We start from the raw sequence: 25742 nt of genomic DNA on the forward strand, positions 1-25742 counted from the left end.
AGGGAAACAAACTGATGCTGTGTGAAGTGTAGGCGTGACAGTTTTCATACAAACTCTCTATTTGATCACGTCCATGTGAGAATGAGCAGAGCGGAGCCTGGGAGGAGATGCCGGAGGTGCTGGCAGTGATGTGGATGAGATTATCTGAGTGAAAGATTGCTGCTGGAGTTATCACAGGGGGATTTTATTTCAATTTTTGATGATTAAACAGAAAATGACCACCAATCCGGTGAGTTTTAATCTCCATTTAATCAGCCTTGAGAAGAAGACCAGCTTTCAATTTATTTTAAGTATTGTAACTTTACAAAAACACTTTTGCTCTGCCAAAAGTATCTGGACGCTTGTCCTCACTTCATCCGTTAATATGAGAAGATGAAACTTCCTGCTCGCCGAATCAGATGTTCAACCCCAGTATGTTCACAATGTGGCGCTGAAGCCTCCACCTGACATCAGTCCCTCCATCCCCAAGCACAAAGGTATTTGAGTGTCTTTTAATACAATTTTAATTCTTTACACGACTGTACAGATACCAGGCACATCATTTGGACGCTGCTTGTAACAAAAAGTGTCATTAGAAACTGTTTTGTGTTTAAAATGTAATCGTGAAGCTGGGTGTGGGTGAGTTTCCAGTCACGGTGAGCGCTCTTCTGTCAGATTTCAAACACAGGTGCATCAAGTTCACTGTTGCTGCTGTCATCTCCTTGCTGCTGCTGCTGCTGGTGGCTGGAATCCTCCTTGCCTATTACTGTAAGTGAAGGATTTATTTAGTGAACTGAGTCAACATTACTGAGATTGGAAGACTGATTTTATTTTCTGGTTCCTGTCTTGAATTCCAGTTTCTTCATCCTGTATTCATGGGATTAAATGTGGAGATGGGAACAGTGTGTGGGAGTCCCAGTGGTGTGATGGGGTTACAGACTGTCCCGCAGGCCAGGACGAAGCTAACTGTGGTAAGCAGCTTCATGGTGGGAAGAAAAAGCTTCTCTGTCCTCCACTTTTAGATTTGTTCAATAAAGCTGAATGAAACACACTGATAAGAACCTGGTTTCCAAAAAAGAAAAACTTGGAAAACAACAAATGAAATGTATACTTTTTGGGGGGGAAGTTTAATGCTTTCCCATTCTCGCGCTGATAAGATTTCATTTTGGAGCCTCTTTTGTTGCATTTTTTGTTTCATAGTGCACAAAATTTGCAAAGGGGGACAGGTCTGGACTGCAAGTGGGTCAGTTTTTCATCTGGACTACTGGCACCTTGCTTTGTCTTGCAGAAATGAGCAAAACTAAGGACTTCTCTGGAAAAGACATCTTCTCCATGGAAGTGTTATGCTGCCCTAAAAGCTGAATATACTATTAAGCCCTAATGAGACCTTCACATATGTGTAAATTACCCACACTGTGTGTTCTAGTGCCCCATGCAATCACCGGGAGCCGTTCTGTTTATTAGCCAGCAGATGAAGCTTCTCTGGGATTTCCAAAAAAATGGAAATTCCCACAGAACAGATTTTTAGCTCACCTTAGCCAATCTTAACTGAGCTGGAGCCAAGAGAAGACAACAGCATGATTCGAGGTTTACCTTGGATCACACTTGTGTTTAGGATAACTGATCAATTGCAGGGATTTATATCACAGGATCATGCCTGCTTTTAAAGCAGTGCCACCTGGGGGTGTCAAACCCAGCTTTCAACTCTCTACCCTACAGAGACTTCTCTGAATTATGGTCAATAGATGATGAAATCCCCCCAAAATCCTCTAAAACCATACTTCTTCACAGAGTGGTGAAGCTTGGTTTACACCCAATGGTGCTGCTGACCTGTTCCCAGGTAGCCTCATTAGTTGTTATCTTGATGCACGCTCAATAAAAGAAGGTGAGAGAATCCCAGAAAGTTAACTCTGTTCATCTGGATTTCCAATCTTTGAAAACAAGGTCAGAGTTTATACAACGGAAAAGTTTGATGCTTCTATAGGTTTGTTTTTTCTGGATTCATCCATATTCCTCATGATGAGATAATGAGATAATATGTAGACTGAAGCATTTATCTTCCCTTGTTAACTGCCAGTCCTTTGTGTGCTTCACTCTCAACTGGCTGCCTCTTCACCCACTTTCCACTTGTGACAAAATGCCAAGTCATCGCTTGTGTTTGCTGTTTGTGCTCAGTGAGGCTGCACGGCTCCAGTTTCCTGCTTCAGATCTACTCGACTCAGAGTAAAGCCTGGAAATCTGTTGGTTCTCATGGCTGGACCGAGGAGAAGGGCAGAGCGAGCTGCCAGAGCATCGGATACAGCAGGTGAGATGCTCAGCTAGTTCAGCCTGAGATGAAACAAAAGCTGCTCTGTGAACGATTTTCAAGCGATGCTCAATTTTATTTTACAATTTGTGCTTTGACAGGGGCACGTATTTTAAATCAGGCCAGCAAAGGGCTGATGCTAATGATGGATTCTTACTAGTGAAGTCTAACTTCAACCCTCAGGCATCCATACCTCAACAACTTGCCCTACAGTGAGTGAGCTGGTAATGATAAACCTGTGTCAAAATGCTAATATTGATATAATATTAACCTGATCTCATTTTTTCCTCCCATCCTCAGAAGTACATGTCCTAACAACATGGTGGTGACATTGCACTGTACTGGTATGTCTTTATACTTTCTTTGAAATGAACCGAATCACAACAACAATCACTTCAAGGTGCTTTATATTATAAGGTAAACCCGCTTATACTCAACCCAAAAGGGGATTTATGACTCCAGCTGGAAACAAACCAGCAACCTTTCACCTGGCAAGATAATTACAAGCACATAAAGGTTTATTCCTGTTAAAAGGGAGTTTTTCCTTCCCACTGTCACCATGTGCTGGATCACAGAAAGGGGTGTGTTAGCTGAGGTTTCTTTCTAATAGTGTAGGGTCTCTACAATACCAAACCTCAGTGAGAGCGATAGTGGGAACAAAGAACTCACTGTTAGCAGGAAGAAACCTCCAGCAGAATAAGGCTCAGTTTGGGGATAAGGAAAAAAGAGAAGAGAGCAGAGAGAGACAAGACAGGCAAAGTATAGCGAGAACCAAAAGTTGCTAATTACTAATGATTTAATGTAATAGTGGAGTGCATCCAGCATATCAAAAAGAAAATTTGTAGCCTAATATTAAAAGCGGGAGGTTGTCTGTCTCCTGAATCCAATCTGGGAGTTGTTTCCATAGTCGAGGATAGCTGAAGGCTCTGCCTCGTAATCACACTGTTTTTCTTTCAGTATGTTGTTGACGTTTTCCAACATTTAAAGTTTTTTAAATAAGTTTTGTCTCTCTGAAAGCCTGTAGCTGTAGAATGCTCTAACAACACCCTCCTTTTTCAGACTGAGGAAGCAGGGTGAACTCCAGCAGGGCATCTGCAGGACAGCTGGCCTCCCCGGGGTCCTGGCCGTGGCAAGTCAGCCTCCAGGTTGCCGGCTCTCACCGCTGTGGAGGAGCCATCATCTCCCCCTACTGGATAGTCACCACCGCTCAGTGTGTGACCTGGTGAGTCCTCCACCTTCACCTTCACCACCCTTCAGTAACCGTGGTTTGATCCACCATTAATCAAATCTCTGCTGGTCACCCCCCACCTTTGCAGGGCCACCAGTCCTGCAGACTGGGCAGTATGCTGGGATGGTGGACCCATTAGGCCCTCTGTTTAACCCTGCTTACTCGGTGCGTCTCATTATAACTCATGAGGGCTACAACAGCCAGACCCAGAAAAATGACATTGCTCGTATGAGGCTCTTCCAACCTTTGGACATAACAGGTGCTTATGATGAGCCCCTTCATTACATTATTATAATCACCTTTTAGTTCATTGAAGTTATTAATTATTATTTAATATGGACTGAGATGTGGTGACTGTGGAGATCATTTGAGTTCAGTGAACTCACTGCCATGTTTAAGAAACCAGTCTTTTATATTGCGGCCCACATACAGCCTACTTTCATCTTTTTTTACCTACACATTTAATAAATGAGAGACCCTAATATAGGACAAAAAAGAGTGATTTCAACATTATTTCTCAGTTTTTCTTACATGGTGAAGAAATGCTACTTTAGTAAACTAAAAAAAAATCTGTCAGCATGGGCTTAAATTGTAAGAATAAATGTATAAAGTTACAGAAATCAATTAGTTAATTACTTTGGTGTACTGTTTTTTATTAAAGCTGTAAAACTTGTGAAAATGCATTTAAAATTCCCACATTTCTGTCCTCCTTTTCCCAACGCCATCCAGCAGGCCGGATTGAGGTCAATGCTGGGCCAAATCTGGTCCCTGGGCCTCATGTTTAATCAAATAGCTGACCCTGCTATTTGAATGTTGGCTCACATCAGACCATGCAGCATTTCTACTGCCTGATTTTGTTGAGCAGGTGCAAACTGTAGCCTCAGTTTCCTGTCAATAGCTGACCGTGTGACCCTCTGCTGCTGTAGCCCGTCTGCTTCAAGGTTCGATGTGCTGCACATTCAGAGATGCTCTTCTGCATAATTTGATTGTAACGAGTAATATGAGTTAACTCTCGTGTGCAAAGTCCCTTAAATCACCTATTAAATCCCCATTCTCCGTTCAGTTCAAACTTCAGCACCCTGTCACGTTTGCATGCCTAAATGCATTGGGTTGCTGTCATATGACCCATATACATCACATGATTCAGATATTTGCTTTAAGAAGCCGCTGAAATGTGCACCTAATAAAGTGGCCAATGAGTCTGTTTAGCTTCTTTATAGTAGTTGTATCTTGATATCTCTGTTTTGCCAGATTGTATATTATGTTATTGTGCTTGTGTTTATATTCATTCTACTTTTAGGCTGTTTCTAATCTTGAGTTGCTGCATTCCCACTTTGGGATAAGTAAAGTATATCTTATCTTGTCTTATACAGATTTACAGCCACAGATTTACTGCATAAATCTAAGCTGGACTCAGCAAAGTTAATCCCATATTAACATGTTTTAATCAGTTGTCTTTCCCCCCCAGTTCCTTAATCTCAACCAGAAGTCTTAATAACCAGGCATTGTTAGCCAGTCATGGCACCATATATTTTAGGATAAGGCGTTCTTGTTAAAAGTGCATCCATAGAAGCTTTAAATAACTTTTGTTGAAGGGTTTCAGAGACCTGTTGACATTTTGGAAGATGCACATCCTCAGTGGATGCATTTGGGACTGTTACTTCAGTAAGCGTTACATTTAGCAAACTAGCAAGCTGTCAGCTGTGTATAACCCTCTGTGTGAATAAGCTGTTCACACAGTGGCAGTCTGTGTACAGAGAGGCTGTAAGAGTGCACACATTGACACCATTGTTAACAGCAGCATCTCGTCCTGTGTTAAACACGTTACAGCAGAGATGTTTACTCCTCGGTAGCTTCAGGAACATCGGACCCGTGTGCCTCCCAAACGTGGGGCTGAAAGTCACTGCTCATCACAAGTGCTGGATAACACAATTTGGTCACAGAGCAAATGGTGAGGCAGCTGTAGTTAGTGAATCAGTATTGGTGCTCATTGCCGCCTACTACCACTAGATGGCATCAAAGTCCTGCACTCATTGTCAAGTGATTGAACGTAGAGGAGAGTGTGAGCGTTATTTTATATATTCATTTATGTTTTTTTGTTTTTTTGACAGACTCTGTCTTTCCATACCTGATGGAGGCTCAGGTGTCTCTCATAGATGCTGCAGAGTGCAACAGTTTCATTGCCTACACGAACAGGATATCCCAGGATATGATAATCAGTTTAGCTGTGTAGTGTCCTTGAGTGTCAGAGGTCCACAGTGTGACCCACCTCGAGATTACAATGGTTCAGTTTGAGTGGGAATGGAGTCTCTGAATGCAGACTCGGAACAATGCGCTCCAATAGTGTTTGCAGTTCAGCCAGTCCAAACAGACCGTCGCATAAAAGCAGTTTTTGTTCATCAAAGAATCCAAAACATTTTCATGCTCTTATGTAACTGCTTTTGCAGCGCTCTCAAACAAGTCCAGCACTATGTTCTGTGTGCAGCAACCATTTTTAAAAAACTGTTCGTTTTTGTGCCTGGTAACAATCCACTTCAGTCAGCAGTGAATGTACAGTTAGAGCCCAGAGGAGGCAGCTGACTATTATATCCCCTTTTATTTGGATAATTTAGAGCATTTTCACTGACCTCAGAAATCCATGAAAGACCTAAAACTGTCCTCAAAAGTCCTCATGTAGCCTCTCAAAGTCACTGTAAGTTAGTATTGCCCTTTGTTTGTTCCTGAACTGTGTCTCAGGCTGACGGCGGCGGCCCTCTGGTGTCCCTGATGGATGGAGTATGGTGGCTCATAGGTGACAGCGTTTGTGGGGAACAGTACGCTGGGCAGGATGCACCGGGTGTTTACGGCAACGTCGCATGCTTCCCGGACTGGATCCACCGTCAGATGAAGGTTCATTCGTTTTGAGATTTTGTCATGGCACTCATGAGCAGGCCAAGTGTAAAATATAAAGAAAGATTAGACTTTGATTAAAAGTCAAATTTAACTTCACTCTGTGTGATTTCATGCACTTTATGTACCTTTTGATTTAATCTCTTTGGAGGACCAGATGTTATAAGAAGGTTTACCCATCTGGTGCTCTGAGTTGTACAGCTTGACCTGGAGGCTGGATGTAATGATAAACACCGTATGTCTGAATCACAGCAGGGCCTTGACGCCAAGTTAGGATATTAATATGAGTGTTGTGTGATTAATTGTATTTGTTTGAGTGTTTGACAAGCCAAAAGGTTAATCCGTGCCCTGACATTATGTTTCATTGTCTTTGGTATCCTTCGCCTTTATCATCCGCAGAGGATTACAAAGCTTTTTTTTTTCTTGTAAAGAAGGAACAAAAATTCAAACAAAGTACTGTGCAAAAGTCTTGATCCTCTCCTCATTTCTTCATATTTTGCTTCCAAAGTGTGAGCATACTTTCTTGTCTTTCCTACTTTTTATAAAGTGGTCTTGATCAATAGTTCTCCAGGTCTTCTGAAGGTTTTTAAAGGTTTTTCTTTGGACATTGGCTGCTTTTTCACTCATTTAGACTCCATTACTTGTACTTGATCATTTTCAGAGCAATGTTTTTATTTTGTTAAGCCACTGAAGACTGAGTTGTGAATCATATAAGCTTAAAAACAGCACCTAGCTAAAAGAGTGGGGTGGTCGGACGGGTCACCCTGGGCGTCGGTGGAGCTGCAGCAATGGGCTGTATGGGCCTGCGCCTCCCTGCCCTTGGTGGTCAGCGAGGAAGTTGGCTCCTCCCCCCTCCACACACACAGGGGCTTGGGATGCAGGTGTGTCACTGAGGTGCAGGGAGGCCCTCCTTCTCTCCCCCCTCATGGCTGCCTGTATCTTAGTTTTCCTCCACAACTTAGACACACTCATTACTTTCATTCTCATGACACATACATATAGGGCCTTGGGGGTGGGCACACTGAACAGCGTCCAGAGGGGGGTCTGTTCATTCAGCCTCACCTCTGGTGTCGGTGCCCACTTCTCAGTTTTAAATTGCATGTAGACACCGAAGGTCTTGGGGAGGGTGACACAGGAAATATCTGTGTTTCAGGTCAGGTCTCTCTCTCAGAACATGTCAGGCCCCCAGGTGTGGGGCCTATTTCCCAGCCACACTCCCTGCCAGTGGCTGGTGCCCCCACCCGATGGTGTATTGGTGGTTCTCAGTATCTGGGGCTGGGTTCTTGGGTGTGTACTGGCTCATTTATCTGAATTTCACAGCCCTCCCAGCTCTCCGTCTATAAACGACCCCACACACTTCCTCCTTTTTTTCATTTCATTCACCTCTCATTAGCACATCGGGATATGCCCAATCTGGAAGTCCCCTCTGAGGCCTTCCCCCAAACAGCAGCCTCAATTCATGCTCGTGCAATCTGCAATTATCTACTAGAAATACCAAACCTACATGAGGATGTGGTCTCAGCTAGTGAATGGGCTGGAGTAAAACAACTAAATGACTGAACTTTAATCACCAAAAATCGCAAAGGCTCTTTAAAGCCACTTTCCGCCCCACAACTGTTTCAATAGCTATCAAAATTACCAAGCACACCTTGAGTCATGACACTTGTGTACTTTACTCTCAGAAACAGTCAGAGAGACTAAACTAGCAACAGGTCCCTCTGCAACTAAAAGTTGTTCTAATCAATCATTTGTATCAGTGTCCGTTTCAGCCGTATGCTTAGCAACACTGACATCAAGTAGCATGAAGCTTTATTGAACATTTGACTCGTAGTTCTCAACATTTGTGTCATGAATTGAGCAGGGTACTTTGAGGAAGCCAGAGCATGAGTCTGATGACACAGCTTTTTACAATACCACAATGACACCGCTTTTTTTTTTTTCTTAAATAAAGGAAAAACAGTTGTAGGCAGTCACAGCTTTTTAGAAAATAAAGTACAGCCTTTTGTTAAAGGTTTTATGCAGCAAGACATCCAAAAAAAGATCTAGTCTTTACTCGGTGTTAAAACCGGGTAAAGGTGGTGACATACATTATCTTTCAAGCTTGTTAGAATTGTACAAACTCTGTTTTCGCCTTATCTACTGTATTTCTATTTATGTTTACATGTGTTTTGAAAAATTAAGCAGAAATGAAGAGCGGCTAAAGACTACACTGAGAGACATTTAACCATTAATCAAGATAATAACTGTTAGAGCTCTAATATTGTGATGATTATGAAGTAATTATATTCATCTTGACCTTTTGTGTTAGCAGAAAAATATTTGCTATTAGCAACTCACATGCAGATGTGAGTTGCTAATAGCAGATGTTCAAACACAACCAGATGAATTGTACTTCTGTTCACAGAGGTATCAACCCGACACGTATACAGAGAAAAACTTACATTGAATTATTGCCATTTTCTTTTTCATAATTTATGTTACTTTTTGAAATTACTTTGTCTATTATAAGCTACATTTAAGTACGTTTTATTTTGTTGTATTTCTCATCCAAAAAGAAATAAAAATGATTTAAAAACGATTATGTCTTTGATTTGTCACAAGTTGTTTTATTTACAACACAGTTTACAATTTTTGGCACAGAAAAAAATACACTCATAAATAAGCGAGCAGTTTTAGATTCAAGTGTACTTTCAGTGAAACAGTTTCATAAATTGACATTTTTTCAGACATGTTAGTGCAGCTTGGGTCAGATTACAGGAAGCTGAATGAGGCTGAACTGTGGCGCAGCATCTTCTGTGGACTGTGTATGGACCTTATGTCACTGGTGCGAACAGACTGCAAAATGACATTCAATAAGTCGATTCTTTATCTCTTTTTTACTGCTAACAGGAATGTCTGCTTTGCTAGAACGTTAACTGAAGCCCACAAGTAACAAAGAAAATCAATGCTGAAGTGTTTCTGTATATGATTTGTATAAAATGTGCAGTATAAACAGCCTTTGAATTCTAGTCTCAGAAAGCAAAGATCTGGAATAATTATAATTATAATTACAATAATAATAATAATAATAATAATAATAATAATAATAATAATGATGATGATACAATCACATTCAAAGAGACTTAAATATAAAGCTGAGGGTATACAGAATGGGTATAGCTACATTAAAATAATAAACTACGTTACAGAAGGAGAAATATTGATCTTTCGTTTTATATAACACTTCTTATGATCGACTTTGGAAGTGCAATTCAGCAGAGTAAGTCCCAAACTGCTGATACTGTTCTAGCAGAGAGCCGAGACCACAAAGGCACTACAGGCGCTGTAAACACGAGTGTAACTTTTCATATTCGTCCTATTACCAGTGAGCAGCTTTACTTTAATTAGTTTATTTTTTATGTAATATCTCTGGGTAATCATTTGACTCCACAGACAAGTGGAAAACTTCAAAATAGATCCAAGAAATAGATCCCGCTGTTGGCATTAGATTGAACCCCCCCACAAAAAAATAAAGGCACTTTTGGTTTATAAGGCTTAGAAACCTAGAAAACACCTTTTGCATGGAGATTATATCAGTGTTATTATCCTTCCTTCTGGATGTGCTGTGATTGTCTGCACCGCTGAGCTGTTCTTTGATTTCTGCTGTGATGGTTAGTGTGTGTATACTTATTAACTGCTTTAATAATTTTGTTCACCTTCTAGTGTTATTGAAGTTCTAGATTTCTCAGAATACCTTTAGCAGTTCTAATTAGAACAAGCCCAGTTATGATTTGAGTGCCTCCACCAGCCTGTGTAGGTGGATTAAGGCAACATAAGCATAACATTAGCAAACTATCATCGTCAAAGAGAGGCCACGACCACAAAAAAACCAACAAGAAAATACAAATTCACCACCAACAGCTGTTTTTTTAAAGAATTGTTTTGGGGATTTTTCCCTTTAAGAGGCAGTTGATCTGTCTGTGCGACTGCCTCCGTGGGCCAAGCTGATGAGTCCAGTCTAAAAATCCAAAGTCGAGTGTCATTGGTCGGTGCAGCCTCTCGTGGAGGCGCTCTGCTCACTGTCCGACTGTCCCTTCCCCGGGTTCGCTCTACTTTGCCCTCTCAGTCATTTGATGCGGTGTCGTACCAGTGAGGACTCGTCCGTGATCTCACCGTTCCGGTTTCTGCATCTGCAGGGCAGGATGAGCATGAGCAGCAGGATGAGGAGGGCCAACGCGCAGACTGCCATCAGGGCGTAAGATATCATCCACACAAGAGGCTCCTTCAGTGGGCCGCCAGAGCAGTTGGCCGCCACGTCCGCTGCAGAGAAGGGTCCCTCGATCTCTGACAGAGCCACCCCATCGCTCACTGCAGTGACGTATGAGAGAGGTCTTATAACATTATCTCATAAAACATTAAGTTAGCATCACTCATACGCTCGCATTCAATACAAATTTAACAAGTGCCAAATAAAAAGAGTTAAGCTGTGACTGTGAGCTAATGTGTGAGAAAAGCTGGAAAGACAGGTGAAGAGACCTTTTGCTGGACTGAGAGATCTTGACAATGAGCAAATGAACGTTTTAAACATTTAAACATTTAACTGAACAACTGTTGCTTTTAAAAGTGTGCAAAATCTATTTTTTATTCCTGTTTTTCCTCGTTTAAGGAACATTTAGAAATTGCTAAATATGGCCTCTTTGGCCAACCGGTCATGGCAGATGGCTGCCCTCCTGGTTCTGCTTGAGTTTTTCCTTGCCACTGTCACCAAGAGCTTGCTCAAATGGGGTCATTTGATTGCTGAGATTTTCGGTGTATTATTGTAGAGTCTTTACCTTACAATATAAAGCGTTTTGAGGGTTCCTGTTGTTGTGATTTAGCCCATAAAAATAAAATTGAATTGAATTTGGTGGAACTGGAAGAAATTATTCATACACAATTATTGCCTTGTTTACCTGCTTAGATAACTGATCTCTTTCATGCCTCCAAATGACACAGACCATTAACACGTTGCAGCAAGCGAGCTCACGTCACTCCTATTTTATAATCTTTACATTGGCTTCAGGATGTCTTGAAATTCTTGTTCTCACATACAGAGCATTAAACAGCCAGGCTCCAGACTTTATCCCAGCTTTTTAATCAAGCACACTGCTGTTCGTAGTCTTCGATGGCGGGCTCAGGCATCATGCCAAACTATGGCATTTAACTTTCTTATTTATTTTACCTGCCCTGCTTAAACATTAAATGCTGTCACAAGCCTCCAACCTTAAGCCTACAAAAGTGTTTGCTCAGTACACAACAAAAATGACCTTTGTACTTCAGTATTAGGGACGGAGGCTTGGCCAAAGTTCATTTTTCCACAGAACTATGAGGAAGTGCCACTGAAGGCTTAACCTTTGACGTTTAGATCTCAGTGAACAGGACACCGTGTTGAGCTCTTGGTCAGGGAGCCCGAAAGTGGCTGACTTTAGGAGTTTGCCTGTCAGTAAGTTATCATTAGCTGACGTCTGGTTTACTCTGTACTTTAGGATTTCTGCTGTAGTTTCTCATAAAAAGCAAAATATTTACAGACATATAACTGCAGTAAGTGGCACCAGTATGAACCCTGACCTGCACAGCTGCTGAGTGCGAAGCCCAGTCTCCGCTGAGTGCGGTCAAACACGACGTAGAAGCCTTCCATAACAATGGCGCCGATCACCATGCCATTTGTTGACGACGACACCCCGAAACGGAAGCAGTCCAGCGCGCCGTCAACGTCCGTGATTGGCTGGATGTAAAGCTGTGAGATGACAAGAAATGAGGATGAGATGAGTTTGTCTTTGTTTGATGGAAGCTCTAGAGAAGGAATGATTATAATGATTATATGATTATATATGTGCCTGGCACCTGAGGCAGAATGGTGATGCGGAATGACTCGCTGGTGTTCGTGGCCCTCAGGTAGATGGACAGCTTAGGGAAAAACCTCAAGGGGTTCTCTCCCTTCATCCAACATGCTAACTTGGTGCCTTCCCAGAACCCTGAAGAAAACTCCTCGATCTGAATTTATATAAAAAAAAAACAAAAAAAAAAAACACAGGAGGAAAGAGAAAAAGAAAATAAGACAGTCACAGTAAGAAATTGACAGAGACAGAAAAGAGACAGTGCGAAGGATAAAAAGGATAAAGACAGAAAAAGAAGGTCAACATAGCACCAAAACAAGTTTTGATGTTCTGCTTTCATTTTCCTACTTTGTATTCATCTGCAAGGATGTGGCTGCTTTAATTGAAAATGTTGCCTCCAAGTTCAAATTAACCTTGGGAACTGTTTGTGTGCAGTTCCAAAAAGGTGAGAAATGTGCAAAGCCTAACGGTAAATAAACAAAGGCATGGAGCACACACACACACACACACACACATATATATTTTTATAACAGGAAAAAAAAACCTCGATCCCTCCACTTAAAGCTACTACGTCCTTGAACAGTGAGTGTGTGCTATTCTCCCCTGCATATCTTTGCTCTGACAACATGTTTCATCATTGTCTGTGGAGCGGAGGCAACATACCAGAGAGCTGCGTGTGATGGCTTCTACCAATGCATTGAAGACGTTGACAGGAAGTCGCAGCAGAGTCGTCCCACTGTCGACTATAGCTTTATCCATGTTATACTGAAAGAAAGAGAGAAAGAGTGACGTGCGGTAGGGTTTGTTCTCGCTGCAACGGGCTCCTATGGAAGACCTTGAGCAAACAAAAGAATATAAAATGAGGAAGTTCTTTCACAAGCAGACAAACTGGATTACACTCCTACTCGGCTTCTCTTACATTTCAGTGTTTTAACCTTGACACAGCCAGTTAATCAAGTGCTGTGAGTCAACTTCCAAGTCAAAGCTACAGTTCACTTTGAAATAGTGCAGTGTGGAGTTAGGATCAGACAGTGAGAGAAGCGATTCAGACTGTGAAGTTTTACCTCTCTGCAGTCCAGATTCAGATTCTGGTCTCCCACCTCCAGCTTCAACACCTCCACCTGGTAGTACCACTCTTCTATTATAGGGGTGTACCACACTGAGCCTCGATACAGACTTGGTTCAGCCCCACCCATTATCTAAGAGAAGAAGATAACCAGAATTACTGCCTTTTATTTTTTTTGCCTCAGTAAATCAGCTAAGTTGCAGTTTACATATCTGTTTAGCTTCACCACTTCAGTATCTAACTAAACTTAAAATTAGAGCCTGATAGGAATAAGATTCTTAAGACAGATACAATACCGATACTTGGTGATCTAATTCTGACATATCGGCCAAACACTCAAAACACAAACAACAGATTTCGCTAACATTTGTTATGTGTACTTATTTGTGCATTATGATCGTTATGTACTCATTCACGCTCTGCTCGGCTTTTGTTTGTGGCATTCCAAACATGATGCTAACAGAGGGAGTGGCAGAGAGCCATGTGGTGGAAAAACTATGGTGTTATTTACTTAATAACACCATAGTCCTCGTCAATAATTTACTTAAAATACAGTCTCTCCCTCAGTATCCTAATCAATATTAGTCAGAAGTGCTTCACAGAACGTTGTGATATCCCTGTGACCTTTGACCTCTTTGATATATAATGTTGTTGCTTCATCGTTGTATCCGACTTGTGTGAGAATCTCTAATTTTTAGCATATGACTTGTGGCCTAAAACACTCTTAGTGGATGTTCGGGCAGAAACTTTCACCACCGTGAAGGAATAAAACCACACAATCATCACCAGGTCAAGTGTGCCACATTAAATATCCAACAAGAATACACTCAAATGTTTATCCCTGTGCCCACACTCTGACAGACCACAGTCGATAAACACACATACACGCACAAGCACCCTGCCATCTTATCCATCTGTCTGCACCAGCGGGTCACATGATGGAGATGCGGTGAGCGAGGCACCAAGGTCGAAAGTATTACAGCGACAGACTTGCTCTCAGCAGGATGCTATCTTAGCTTAATTAGCTCCAGTCAAAGTAGAAAGGCCTTCCAATGTGGAAACACAGTGACATGAAGGACATCAGCTATGACGTTTATAAAAAGGTGCTGGTCACACACACACAAGCTATCAAAATCTCAGACAGAGATCCAAAATATAAAGACTGTTTAAAACCAATGTTTTTATCTAATCAAACTCGTCCTTGGGGTGTTACTTCTGACTACTCACAAGACTGCCGCCCATAGTGTCTGTTTCGCTGCCGGCTGACAGTCCAGCACCACACATCTGGAGGGAAAAGACGTCAGGAATTCCCAGCTGTCTCACCACGGAGTTGAAGAAGGGCTCCACGGACGAGTCAGGCTGGTGGAGACACACGAGACGGTGTTAAATAATGTTGATCGAGTGAAACCTTTACATTTTATACCTTTAGCTTGTGTAACTACACAGACTGTAAAAGCTTCACACACAACATCGTAGAAAATCAATCAGCTCAAACATCAGCTCTATTGAATGGAAATGCTGAAATGTGTTTTTATGTGACAGCGGTGTATCATCAGTTTGGACTGTGATATGTTCACTCCTGTTTTCTTCCACAGTGTCACCATGTCATGCATGACAAACAGCCTGGAAGAAAGTTCAACCTCAACACTCAGGAGTCGCCAACGGCACAAAGTGGTCAGTGTAAGCGTATCAGCTCCACAATCACTGACATTTGATCCCAAAGGTTGCTGCAGTCAGCGCAGAATGAAGGTACGTATTGTGCAGTTTGCGCTGACGTCTTTAACGCTCCATTAAGACGAGATTAATCTGTTAAAAAAAGCTGACACTGGGTAAAGCACCTTGATTTAGCTCTTCTTTTGAAAAAAGAAAACTGATTAATTCACATCTATGGTAAAAGGGGAGATAGAAGTAAGAGATGACAAAATACAGCAACAACATATCCTCACCCCATCATTTTATAAGAAAAACACAGCCTTCTGTAATTATATCACAAACAAGTTTTCTTCTTTCATGTGAAAGGTCGATGACGACATTCAGATAAGATTAGACCGCAAAGTTATTCAGTGGTTTAACAGAAATGGAGGCGAACAGGAAGCCATGCATTGCTGTCACATTCCCTTTATGAAACCTGCATGTTCACATTTTCTTAGGTTTTGCTTCCTTCTTCTGCTCTCATCCTTAGGTTTGTGTTTAATTCCACATACATGGAAAACAGCACTTTAATTAGCCAAATCGTTTTGCAATGATTCATACAGAAACAGAATTCAATATGGTGTTTGTGCTCCAAAAACGACATTCTGCAAATATGACACACCAAGAAATTGACGAGTAAGGAGCAAATATCCCACGGAGAACACAGGTGGATGCTGGTGCTGTTCCAGGGGTTAAAACAGCAGTGACTCAGGGCAGCAGTCAGAGGATTTGCAGCTTAAGTAGACTGCTAAATTGGAAGGGTGTTTGATATGTGACGTGCGGAGTGGGAGGCATGTAAGTGAGAATGACGTTGCCTGTCCGGACAAGCTCAGAGGATTCACTCAACATAATTAGTTTATGTTATTTTAGTAATCAATGCTTTTATTGAGCACTTCAGTGGTGCTTTGGTAGCACTGTTGCCTCACAGCAAGAAGGTCCTGGGTTCAAATCCACCAGCTGGTACTTTGTTTTGTTTTTCCTCGCTGTCCAAAGATATACATGTTAAGTTAGCTGGCGATTTTTAAACTGGCTGTAGACCTGAATGTGTCTCTGTGTTAATCCTGTGACAGACTGGCAATCTGTCTAGTATACCACGCCTTTCACCCTATGACAGTGACTCCAGGCCCCCACAACCCTGAATTGGACAAGTGTAAGAAAATGGTTGAACAGAACACAAATGAAATAAATCAAATCCCCATTTTTTTCACAATTTACGTATGAGTGTGCCAAAATGTGTGTCCTTTGAGTGCCGTCTTGTGTAAAACAGCTTCTTACTAGTTAATGTCACACTGGGCAGAAATCAATGACTTTGCTTAATAACTTTACGCAAACTTGTAAATGAGTATCTCCCGTACCCGTGCCAGCACAGGATAGGCCAATCCCAGGATGCCTTGCCAGTTGATCCCAGGGAGGAAGAAGCCATCAGAAGACAGGATGGCGGCGATGTTGATGTTGATGGTCCCGTTTGGGCCTCTGGGAATAGAGACGCGGTCCATTCCCAGCTCACCTTCCCAGTTGCCTTGGGTGTACCTTACAGCTACAGTGCGATCGGTTGAACGGTAGGTACTGGAACTAAAAGCAGGAGAAAAAAAAAACAGAATATGTAAACAGTTACAAAGCTATATATAACAAAAACTGAATGTATTTACTATGTTATACTACAGTTATTACAAAATGCAAGCAGGCAGTATTCCAGCCACTCACAGTGCAGTGTTGAAGTAATGAGTAATAAATTGGTGTGGAGCTGCAGCCACGGCAAAGTTACTGCTGCCCGTGTCCACCAGGATGTTCAGCTGGAAAACAGAAGGCACAGTTTGTTTTAACAATCACTCCAGCTATCTGTTACCCCCCCCCCTCCCCCACCACTTACATGGCCCCAGAATCACATGGTAAAAAGAAAAAAAAAAAAGAAAAGAATGACAGCTAAGCACAGGGGGATGCATTCACAAGCCTTTAAGCTTTAAAAATACATTAAAGTTTGTTTGCAGATATGATTAGAGGAGAAGGGAGAAAGATAGATGCGAGAAATTTCCCCACAGCATGAAAACACAAAAGGTAAATTACACAACAGTTCTCAAGGAAACAATGAAAGGGAAATGGGCCATAAAAATAGCCGAACATAAAGAAGGTTATATCTCTTTTAGGGGCGTTTCGTGCCCATCTGAAAGATTCATATAGGACCGTAAATGGACATTTTCTCTGGAGGAAGAAAACGCAGCTTGGTTGCAGCTAAAATTAATTACAGATTTTTAATAACGTCTGTAAACATTATTTTAGCGGCACACATGAGAGGAAATGATACACATGAAGTTGCAGCGGCACTACTTTTGGTTCAGTTCTAGTGTTGGACAAACTGGTGTGAAAGGTCTTGGTCATTAACAATGCACCTCGGACGTAAGTGTTCACTGAATGTGTGATCTGAGAGTCAAACACGACAGCCTCAAGCTGCTTTCATGACTGTATGACCTAACCAGTTGTTTGGTATGTGTCATGTGAACAGTGGGGACGAGTTAACAGCACTTGAGATCAAGTTGCCTTCCAGGCATCAAGTCAATGAGCAGGAACAAATAAACAGCAGACTTCTGTCACCTTCATGTTTCAGCTGTGGCCATGTTAACACTCGCTGGCAAGCATTCGCCACCGAGGCGGGGGTCATAAACCCAATGCCCTGACGCCACCTGATGAATCAGCAACAAAGACTCGTGGCAATCTATGAAAACTGAGCAGCTCATTAGACATGTTCAAATGTAAACAGCGGTTTCAACAACTGATCGACTGTCGCCTCGTTGCGTTTGCCTTTACATTAAGGCACACCACAACAGCGGGCAGTAGTTTACTTAAATTACATTTCAGATAAACGCTTGTTGACCATTACACTACACTGTTTGCTTATGAGCGCAAACTTTCTTAATCATTTCCTTGTAGCCGACATCCCACCGGCATGCTCAGGTTCATTTGGCCTTTATGAAAGCAGGTCTGTAATTATCAACCACATGTTATTGACTGGTTCACTCAGCCATGGGAAACCCCTGTTGAGCCGGGCTTATCAGTTCCTCCTCATTGCGCTGGCTCCTGTCCCACCACTGTCACTGTGCCATCCAAAACTCCTCTGCCACCTTAGCAGATGGCAGCAGGCCACTCACACAAGGCCTGAACCAGTCAAACAGGCCTGACTGGAAAATTCTGATATCCTGTGGTGAAGGAGAATAGCGAGAAGGGAAAGCAAGGGCAGTTCCTTATCCTCACACCACCTATGTTTTTACTAGTCACACTATCCTCCCTTTGTCAAGCTTCAGAGCTTCAGGCAAGTCTCTTCCCCTGCTGTGGCAGTCTGCAGTTGAGCGTTCGCTGTCTAATTGGCGGTAGCTCCATGGAGGCAGCGTGCATCTGCTACCTGTTTGTACCAATTAGCAGATGTGAGGCTCTCCAGCCAACACTCAGCCTGTGTGTGCCACATGCTAACAGATGCCGCAATTAGTGGCTGATTTGAATAGTGCCTCATTGAACACCGCGGCCCTGTAATCACATCATCATCTAGTTAGAATAATATTGAGAGTATAACTCAATAGTATCGAGTTACACGACATTTTGCCACCGCATAAACAATCTGAACCAAAGCAGATGGCTCTCTGCTGGCAAGGTTTCACTATAATTACGGACAGAACAGGGACATAAAAGACTAGAGGATCAAGAGGTGAATCTTCCTCTATCTTTACTGTACATCATAAACCAATTAAAGAAGTCTGAGCCTACAATTATGTTCACACATCCGTAATATTAACATCCTGGAAATTGTGCAAGAACGACTTTAAGCGCAAACAAATAATAAAAATGGCTGCTTAGCAGGTATCTGTATCAAGTTCAGCTTTCAGGTGGTTTTAATGCTTGATGCAGCAATATGGATCCATTCTGCTAAACAAGCGAGCTAGCCTTAAAAAAGCACTCCATAATCTCACCCAAATGTGAACAATTCAACAAAAAACAAAGAAACAAAAAACTAAATGGCAATAGCCAAACCCCTAAACGTGTCATTAACTTTTTGTGAATGTTCTCTGCACAGAAAGCAAGTTTTCTGACAAAGCAGGAAACACACAGCTGTAATAAAAAAAAACACCATAAAGACTGCGCCCTTTCTGATTTACTGTTCTGTAAAGGTGAGCCACCACTGACACATACATACTCCTCCCAATAGAGAAACATGTTTAAAATACCAATATGCTGAATATAACTGAATAGTAATCTGAGTTCCAGTGCTAATGCATTGATGAGATTTGCTTAACTGACTGACTTTTATGATTGATAATCTGTTGTTATACATTTACCTGTTGAATAATGATAAGTAATACGGGTAAAGGGGAATTTTCTTCTTTGGGGAACACTATAAAGTGTTCTTTTCTATTAGGACAGAAGTCATTAAGCATACAAAACTGTGACTTGATAATAAGGAAGTGTGGGAAGTGTACTCTGCTGCAATGTTATCCTCAGCGACATGGCAGGTAGCGCAGATAAGCCTCTGTGGGCCTGAGAAACTGAGATGTGCTGCCCAAGAGTCTTAAAAGCTCTGATCTGTTTAACTCGAGATGCCCCGGGGCAACAGGTCAACTTACTAATGAGATAATTCACCTTTGCTTTAAGCTCCAATTCAAAGACAACTACTTTACAACACAAAGGCAAATTGCTGCCACCCTTAAAGCCTCATGTATTTTTAATAGTGACGGGAGCTCCGGCTCACCCAGATTTAGTCCTCCTCAATTATTAATATGATCTTGTTAGGCGCTTTACATAACAAGCAGTATAAAAATGACGTTCTAATAAATTACACGTACGCATTTCCAAGTTCTGCAACCAAAAGAATAGCAGCCAACGAATATCCCTGGTGTAGAGCAAGTGCTATTTTGTACAACTCTCGGGGTGCTCTCTGCTGCCTGGGAGCCTGGTAATCCCTGTCAGCTGCCTGCTAAGAAACACTGGTCCTCGCAGGCAGCATCATGTGAGTGCATGTGAGCCAGAGAAAGAGTGTTGGTGGTGGTGGTGGGGGTTTAGTCTACAGACCCCTAGGCTATAATGAGGCTGAAGCACCTTCACAGCTATATTATCCTTCCTCCGTGGTCCCAGGCGAGCCTAAAAGTAAGAATGTACTAGACATACTTATTTTCCCATGACCCTCTGCTGCAGGGGTAAATTTAAACCTCATATTTTGAAATATATACTTAATAGCTTGAAAGAACATATGGCTGTTAAACGAGTCAGTGATTGAACATTGGTGCTGGCTTACAACACCAGCTATCATCAACCTACGATGAAGGCTTCATCTCCACTCACACCTTGCATCAGGTGACCTCAACAGGTCACAAGATGTGGTGGGGTGAAGCCTCACAGTAGTTTCACCCTTCCCACCTTGGCTCATGTGACGACTCGCATGACCAAGTGGATCAGGGACCCTGAGGACCACTTCCAAAGGGGGCAACCCTCCACTGGGGATTAAATACCTGACTTCTTCTTTTCTTTTTTTTTTAAAGAAATGAAGGAGCCTCTTGGGTAATAGAGATCTAGTCTGTTGCCTTTTTTTCAAACGTTCAAGATGACCTACACAGACATTTAAAAGCATATTTAAATACACAGTGCTGTATAGATAGGTATCCATGGCCCTGAGTCAAAACAAACACACCCAGCCCACCTTCTGACCACTGGATCACATGGTGGATGGACCAGCCCCTATTCACACATACACATTAAACACACCACAAATGCATCCAGGAAAAAACAAATAAACACAAAAACACACCACACACACAACACAGCGCAAATACAGTGATTAAAGTGGAAAGCTGACACAAGTGGTGCGTTTAAGTCTACAATATTTCAGAGAGTTAAAAAAGACAGGAGCTCAGGAGCTACATTACCTTTTGACCAGGAGTACCGATTGACATTTCTATGTAGTAGCCTCTCCCAGAGTCTCCTTGCAAATTATTCACCATGTCCAGAAAGTTCACGGTACCGGTGGGATCAGAGGCCAGAGAGAGGCCGCTTCCATCAGACTTTAACGCTACTTTCTGAAGAGACGTCAAATTCACATCCGATGAGACGTTGTACTTCCCTGGGTATATTTTCAGCGGTATGGAAAAGTAACAATAGGACACGCCAAAGTACAAACTCAAAGCAAATGCCCCAAACAAAACGAAAGTTGAGTATGCCATGTTAGTTTTTTTTTTGTTTTTTGTTTTTATCACGCCAGTAACAACAGAGAAAGTCTCAGAAAAAGACTCCTGTTCCGTGCTCAAACTTTTCTCCTCAAGTTTTCACACTGGCCCGTACTGCGGTGGTCGCCATCATGGAAACGATCCCGCTTCACCGTCAAAAATACACCGTACATGGTGACATGCTTACGCGGTGTGAGTGACACTGTGAACTGTCCGCTGTCGATCGATTTCCAGCGAGAAATTTCACCTCCATCTACTCTTACGACGGCGCCAAGCTAGCCCAAACAGAAGACTCAACTTCCGGCAGTTGCTTTCAAGTTAAAGCACACGTAACTGTTGTAACGGCCACACAAAACAGGCGTTTAACACGGCTAGGTAAAATTAGATAAATTATGAATGGGAGTTTTGCAATTTTTGCATTTCTAAAAGCTACTTTCAGTCGCTCCCTTATTCGCAGTGTTTGATTTGCCAGATTTGTATTTTACACCAGATAAGACAACTCCAAAAGGTTTTCTGTCTCTCTTAATTCATAGCGACTCTAATAGGGTTTTATTATTAGACAGATGTAAAGACATTTGTGTCTCATCTAATTCAAAGCCAGTCGAATAGTGGTTTATTTTGAAGGCGCAGTTGCCGAGCTGTAGGTTTTTACCACATCCTTTACTCCTGGTATCAGGCTGAGTGATGTGATTCCACGATGCATGACTTCCTTCCACAACTTGGACTGCTGTAAACCGGACTGATAGCACTGGGGGGCATGTGTCCATTTTTAAAAGACTGTAATTAGATTTCCCCACACTGCTCCACAGATTTCGCTTCACTTATGTGATCGGAACAAATTCTTTTTTCTGTCATCTACCCGAAACCTTTTGTTGTCTTTTTGTGGTAATCTATCTATCTATCTATCTATCTATCTATACAGACGCTATACAGTCTGAAGGCTGTTGATTAATTATTCTGTTAATTAGGCAAGGTCAAGCCGCAATTTGGGACTTAAAAACTGTCCTAAAAGATTTATGTTTATCTTTTATGTGCACTGTACAAACTACTTTTAAAATGTTATTGTGGTGACTTTTTTCCCATTTTAAACACCCTTTAAATCCTGTTATTGGGATTGCTGTGCAGCTCCACATTTATGTAGTGACTAGTATTAGTTAACACAGCCTCAGTTCTGATTCCCCCCCTAACCAACTTCCTCATCATGGCCAGAGTATAAAACACCTGTGCCCTTTATCTTGGCTCCTGGTGTCCAGTTATGTAGTTAAATGTGTCTTAACAAAAGTTAACTTTACATATTAGTTCAACGTAGTGTATAGCTTCTTGTTATGTGTTTGTCCCTGTCACCTGGTTCACTTACCCTAATGTTACACCAATGTGGTTATCACCTGGATGAGAAACTGTAAGCTTTCCCAAGCATGAATACGAGCCATTCAGCCGTGTAATACAGCAGTGTAATACAGTATTTAAGCTTTCCTTTGGTAATCAACACTGTATGAATGTGTTTAACTGGAACAGTGCTCTAAGTATTAGTCCATTTAAACTATTTGCTAAAGCATAGTACTGTAAGTTGCTTAGTATATAGCTATAAATTTTGGTGAGTAAGACTAAGACCTAAGAAGAATTACAGGTTTATGTTCTTTTAAATTGTGTTTTTTTTTCTCATGGCATGCAAGCTACATAGTTTCAGCTGCAACATCAGCTGTGTTAAACTGTTTAGCGGTGAGTAAGGAGGTGGCTTATAAGAATATTGTTTTCAAAGGAGGAGAAAAATGCAAGAAATAAAAATCTCCTTTCCTTACCGTGCTCCATCAGAAACACAGTAACTTTAGATTCTAACAACTGGACCCTTATGGTGTCTGCACACTGATATCTAAGGGATCTCCCAGGAGGTATAATACCGTTCTCTGAAAAACTGGCCTGTAGGTGGTTTCATGCATGTTTCTCGTGACTCAAACATGACCTACATGAAGCAGCTGGATCTGCAGAATAAGTCATTAACAATAAAGTGTAACCCTCATAACACTAAAATAAATCCTTTGTGTTACAGACCTCTGAGAAGGTGTGAAGGGTCACAAGATGCTTATAATTTTCAGTAATCTTTGTAGTGAATCCTTATGCACGTTTGTATTAGACTCCACTGCTGTTTTGCCATGGTACTTTGTATTTTGTTCCCATATGAAAAAGAAATAGTAAAAACATATATGATTTACTCATGAAAGTGGCCACTTTCTCATTACTTTCATATATTGTTTTAGTAAGTATCCAAAACATACAAGTTTCATTATATAATTGTTCAAGGGATCTTATATCTGTTTTCACTCTTGTATGCTTTTCATACAAGTTTCACACAAGACAGATACAAACTTTATAAGATTTATATATATCTTTTCCATATGGGTTTGGTCTTGTGGTTTCTCGCTCAACTTATTTCCTGGATTTCAAAAACTCTCGTCTCTCCCCCCATGCAGATACTGCTATGGTATGAGTTGGTGCCTGAGTAACCCATGGAGTTACAAAGGTAACTTCCCCTTGGTAGGGTCTCCCAAGGTAAATGGGTTATAGGTAGGGAGCAACAGAGACCCAGTTACCTTACCAGGGATGGGATACTGGAGCCCCACCCTGGAGCCAGGCCTAGTGGAGGTGATGTTGGTGAGTTCCTGGTGGTCGGACCTTTACCCATTAGACACAACTGTGGCACACTGCCTGCTCGGGGAGCAATAGGCGCATTTACGCCAAAGACTGAAGCCTTGTTTTTGAATATGGATTGAGTTTTTGATATGTTGCGAGTTTTAAGGTCTTACGTGTTCAAGTTAATTGTATAAGACACTATTCTTGTTTCCTCCTAGCAGCTTGAGCCTCTGCCTAGTTATGGAAAGGTTTATTATAAAATGTCTTGTCGGTAATGTCTGAATTTACAGCATCATTTTTATATCTTCGTTTATTGCTCCACCCATGTTTGTAAGGGCTTTGTGAAGATATTCTACGAAGATGACTCAGTTCAAGTTATACCAGTATTTAGGACGCTGAAACTAGGCTTTCACTAGAAGTCTTAATTCCATTGTTTAACTTATGATGTGTATATCTGAAAGTCTACAATAAAAATACCTGTAAGTACTCAGCCTTGTGCATTGGAAAACCCATGATGTCTAGTTATTTTTGTATTTTTAACACCACACTTGAGAAAATGGTCAAAATGATTTGTGGTTATAAGCCTCTGAATAAATGGTAACATGTCCAGTATCTTTTATTAGCACACCACACTCCAAGCATTTTTTCCTTCAGGATACTAACTGCAGTTTTGCATTAAACTCTTGGTTTGCTTTTGCAGCGTGATTCGAGTATAATCTTGTTCTGAGTGTAACCAGTGGTTTGCACCATGCAAGCTCTCTGTATTTACGTACATAAGGGCATCTCTTGGTTGGTTGAGACGCCTGCCTCTTCAAGTCCTATTGGCTAGATGTTTTCTTAAGCATTGAAATAATCCTATCATTCACTTTATTTTTCTTCTGTGGTCTTTCAGGCCTTGTAGTGTTGCTGAGCTACTCAATGCATTTGTTCTTTTTAAGAATGAACCTTATTGTTGATTTGGCCAATCCTGAAGTTCTTCCTATCTCTCTTTTTAGGGTTTGTGATTTTATTTGCAGGTTAATGATGGCTTCCCATATTTTAAATTACAATTAAAAGCTATGAAACACAAATCCAACACTTGAATCATGTTCAGATGCACTATATTACAAAAGTGTTTCATCTTCTACCTTCACACATATATGAAATTGAGCCATGTCCCATTCTTCATCCGTAGCGTTTAATATAATGTCAGCCTACCATTTGCAGCTATGATGGCTTTGAAACTCTTGGGAAGGCTTTCTACAAGGTTTAAGACTGTGTTTATGGGAATTTTTGACCATTCTTCCAGTAGTGCATTTGTGAGGTCAGACATTGATGTTGGGTGATATGGCCTGGCTCGTTACACCAAAGGTGTTCTCTTGATTTTAGGTCAGGACTCTGTGCAGGCCGTTCAAGTTCTTCCACACCAAACTCTCTCACCCATGTTAGATGACTACCATTCTCCTGGCAATGGCCAAACCCATGCTCGTTCATCAGATTGCCAGTCTCTACTGATCTGAGTCCAGTGGTGGGGTGCTCTACACTGTTGCATTCCACACTTTGCATTGGACTTAGTGATGTAAGACTTGAATGCAGCTCCTTGACCATGAAAACCCATTCCATCAAGCTCTCTATGTGCTGTTCTTGATTTATTCTAAAGAACACAAGTTTAAATGTCTGTAGTGATTGACTCTACAGAAACTTCTGTGTACTATGCACCTCAGCATCTGCTGACCCCACTCTCTGATTTTACGTGGCCTACTACTTTAGGCTTCCCAAACGCTTTCGCTTTTAGTGGTTAAAATTCCACCAATAGTTGACTGTGGAATATTTAGTACTGAGGAAATTTCACAACTGGACTTGAAGCACAGGTGGCATCCAATCACGGTACCGTGCTGGAAGCTGTCTGCATGCCTAAGTG

The 25742-nt window shown here is 41.6% G+C and overlaps 2 protein-coding genes across 2 annotated transcripts; one reads left to right on the forward strand and one right to left on the reverse strand.

Annotated features, from left to right (window-relative positions):
- Positions 1-214: 214 nt before the first annotated feature.
- LOC148098842 (transmembrane protease serine 2-like) lies at positions 215-6416 on the forward strand. Its single transcript, XM_087851440.1, has 7 exons — positions 215-229; positions 609-747; positions 837-950; positions 2155-2284; positions 2386-2496; positions 3344-3506; positions 6249-6416. The coding sequence occupies exons 1-7, from the start codon at positions 215-217 to the stop codon at positions 6414-6416; spliced, it is 840 nt and encodes a 279-aa protein (XP_087707566.1).
- Positions 6417-8986: 2570 nt separating this feature from the next.
- bace2 (beta-secretase 2) lies at positions 8987-21504 on the reverse strand. Its single transcript, XM_006799835.3, has 9 exons — positions 20918-21504; positions 16719-16807; positions 16370-16586; positions 14550-14681; positions 13321-13455; positions 12920-13021; positions 12264-12413; positions 11988-12156; positions 8987-10748 (listed from the first exon to the last, which is right to left on the reverse strand). Exons 1-9 carry the CDS (start codon positions 21209-21211, stop codon positions 10507-10509), a joined length of 1530 nt encoding a protein of 509 aa, XP_006799898.2. The 5' UTR covers positions 21212-21504; the 3' UTR covers positions 8987-10506.
- Positions 21505-25742: the final 4238 nt, after the last annotated feature.

The sequence above is a fragment of the Neolamprologus brichardi genome, chromosome 14, assembly GCF_056152115.1.
Source record: "Neolamprologus brichardi isolate AB-2024 chromosome 14, ASM5615211v1, whole genome shotgun sequence".
Classification (NCBI taxonomy): Eukaryota; Metazoa; Chordata; class Actinopteri; order Cichliformes; family Cichlidae; genus Neolamprologus; species Neolamprologus brichardi.

Coding starts and splice junctions, on each gene's coding strand:
- bace2 (XM_006799835.3), bottom strand. CDS start 21,211: ATGGCATACTCAACTTTCGTTTTGTTTGGGGCATTTGCTTTGAGTTTG. Junction 13,022..13,320: donor TGAATCTGGACTGCAGAGAG/GTAAAACTTCAC, acceptor TCTTTCTTTCAG/TATAACATGGATAAAGCTAT. Junction 12,157..12,263: donor GCATCACCATTCTGCCTCAG/GTGCCAGGCACA, acceptor GTCATCTCACAG/CTTTACATCCAGCCAATCAC.
- LOC148098842 (XM_087851440.1), top strand. Junction 951..2,154: donor CCAGGACGAAGCTAACTGTG/GTAAGCAGCTTC, acceptor GTTTGTGCTCAG/TGAGGCTGCACGGCTCCAGT. Junction 3,507..6,248: donor ACCGCTCAGTGTGTGACCTG/GTGAGTCCTCCA, acceptor ACTGTGTCTCAG/GCTGACGGCGGCGGCCCTCT.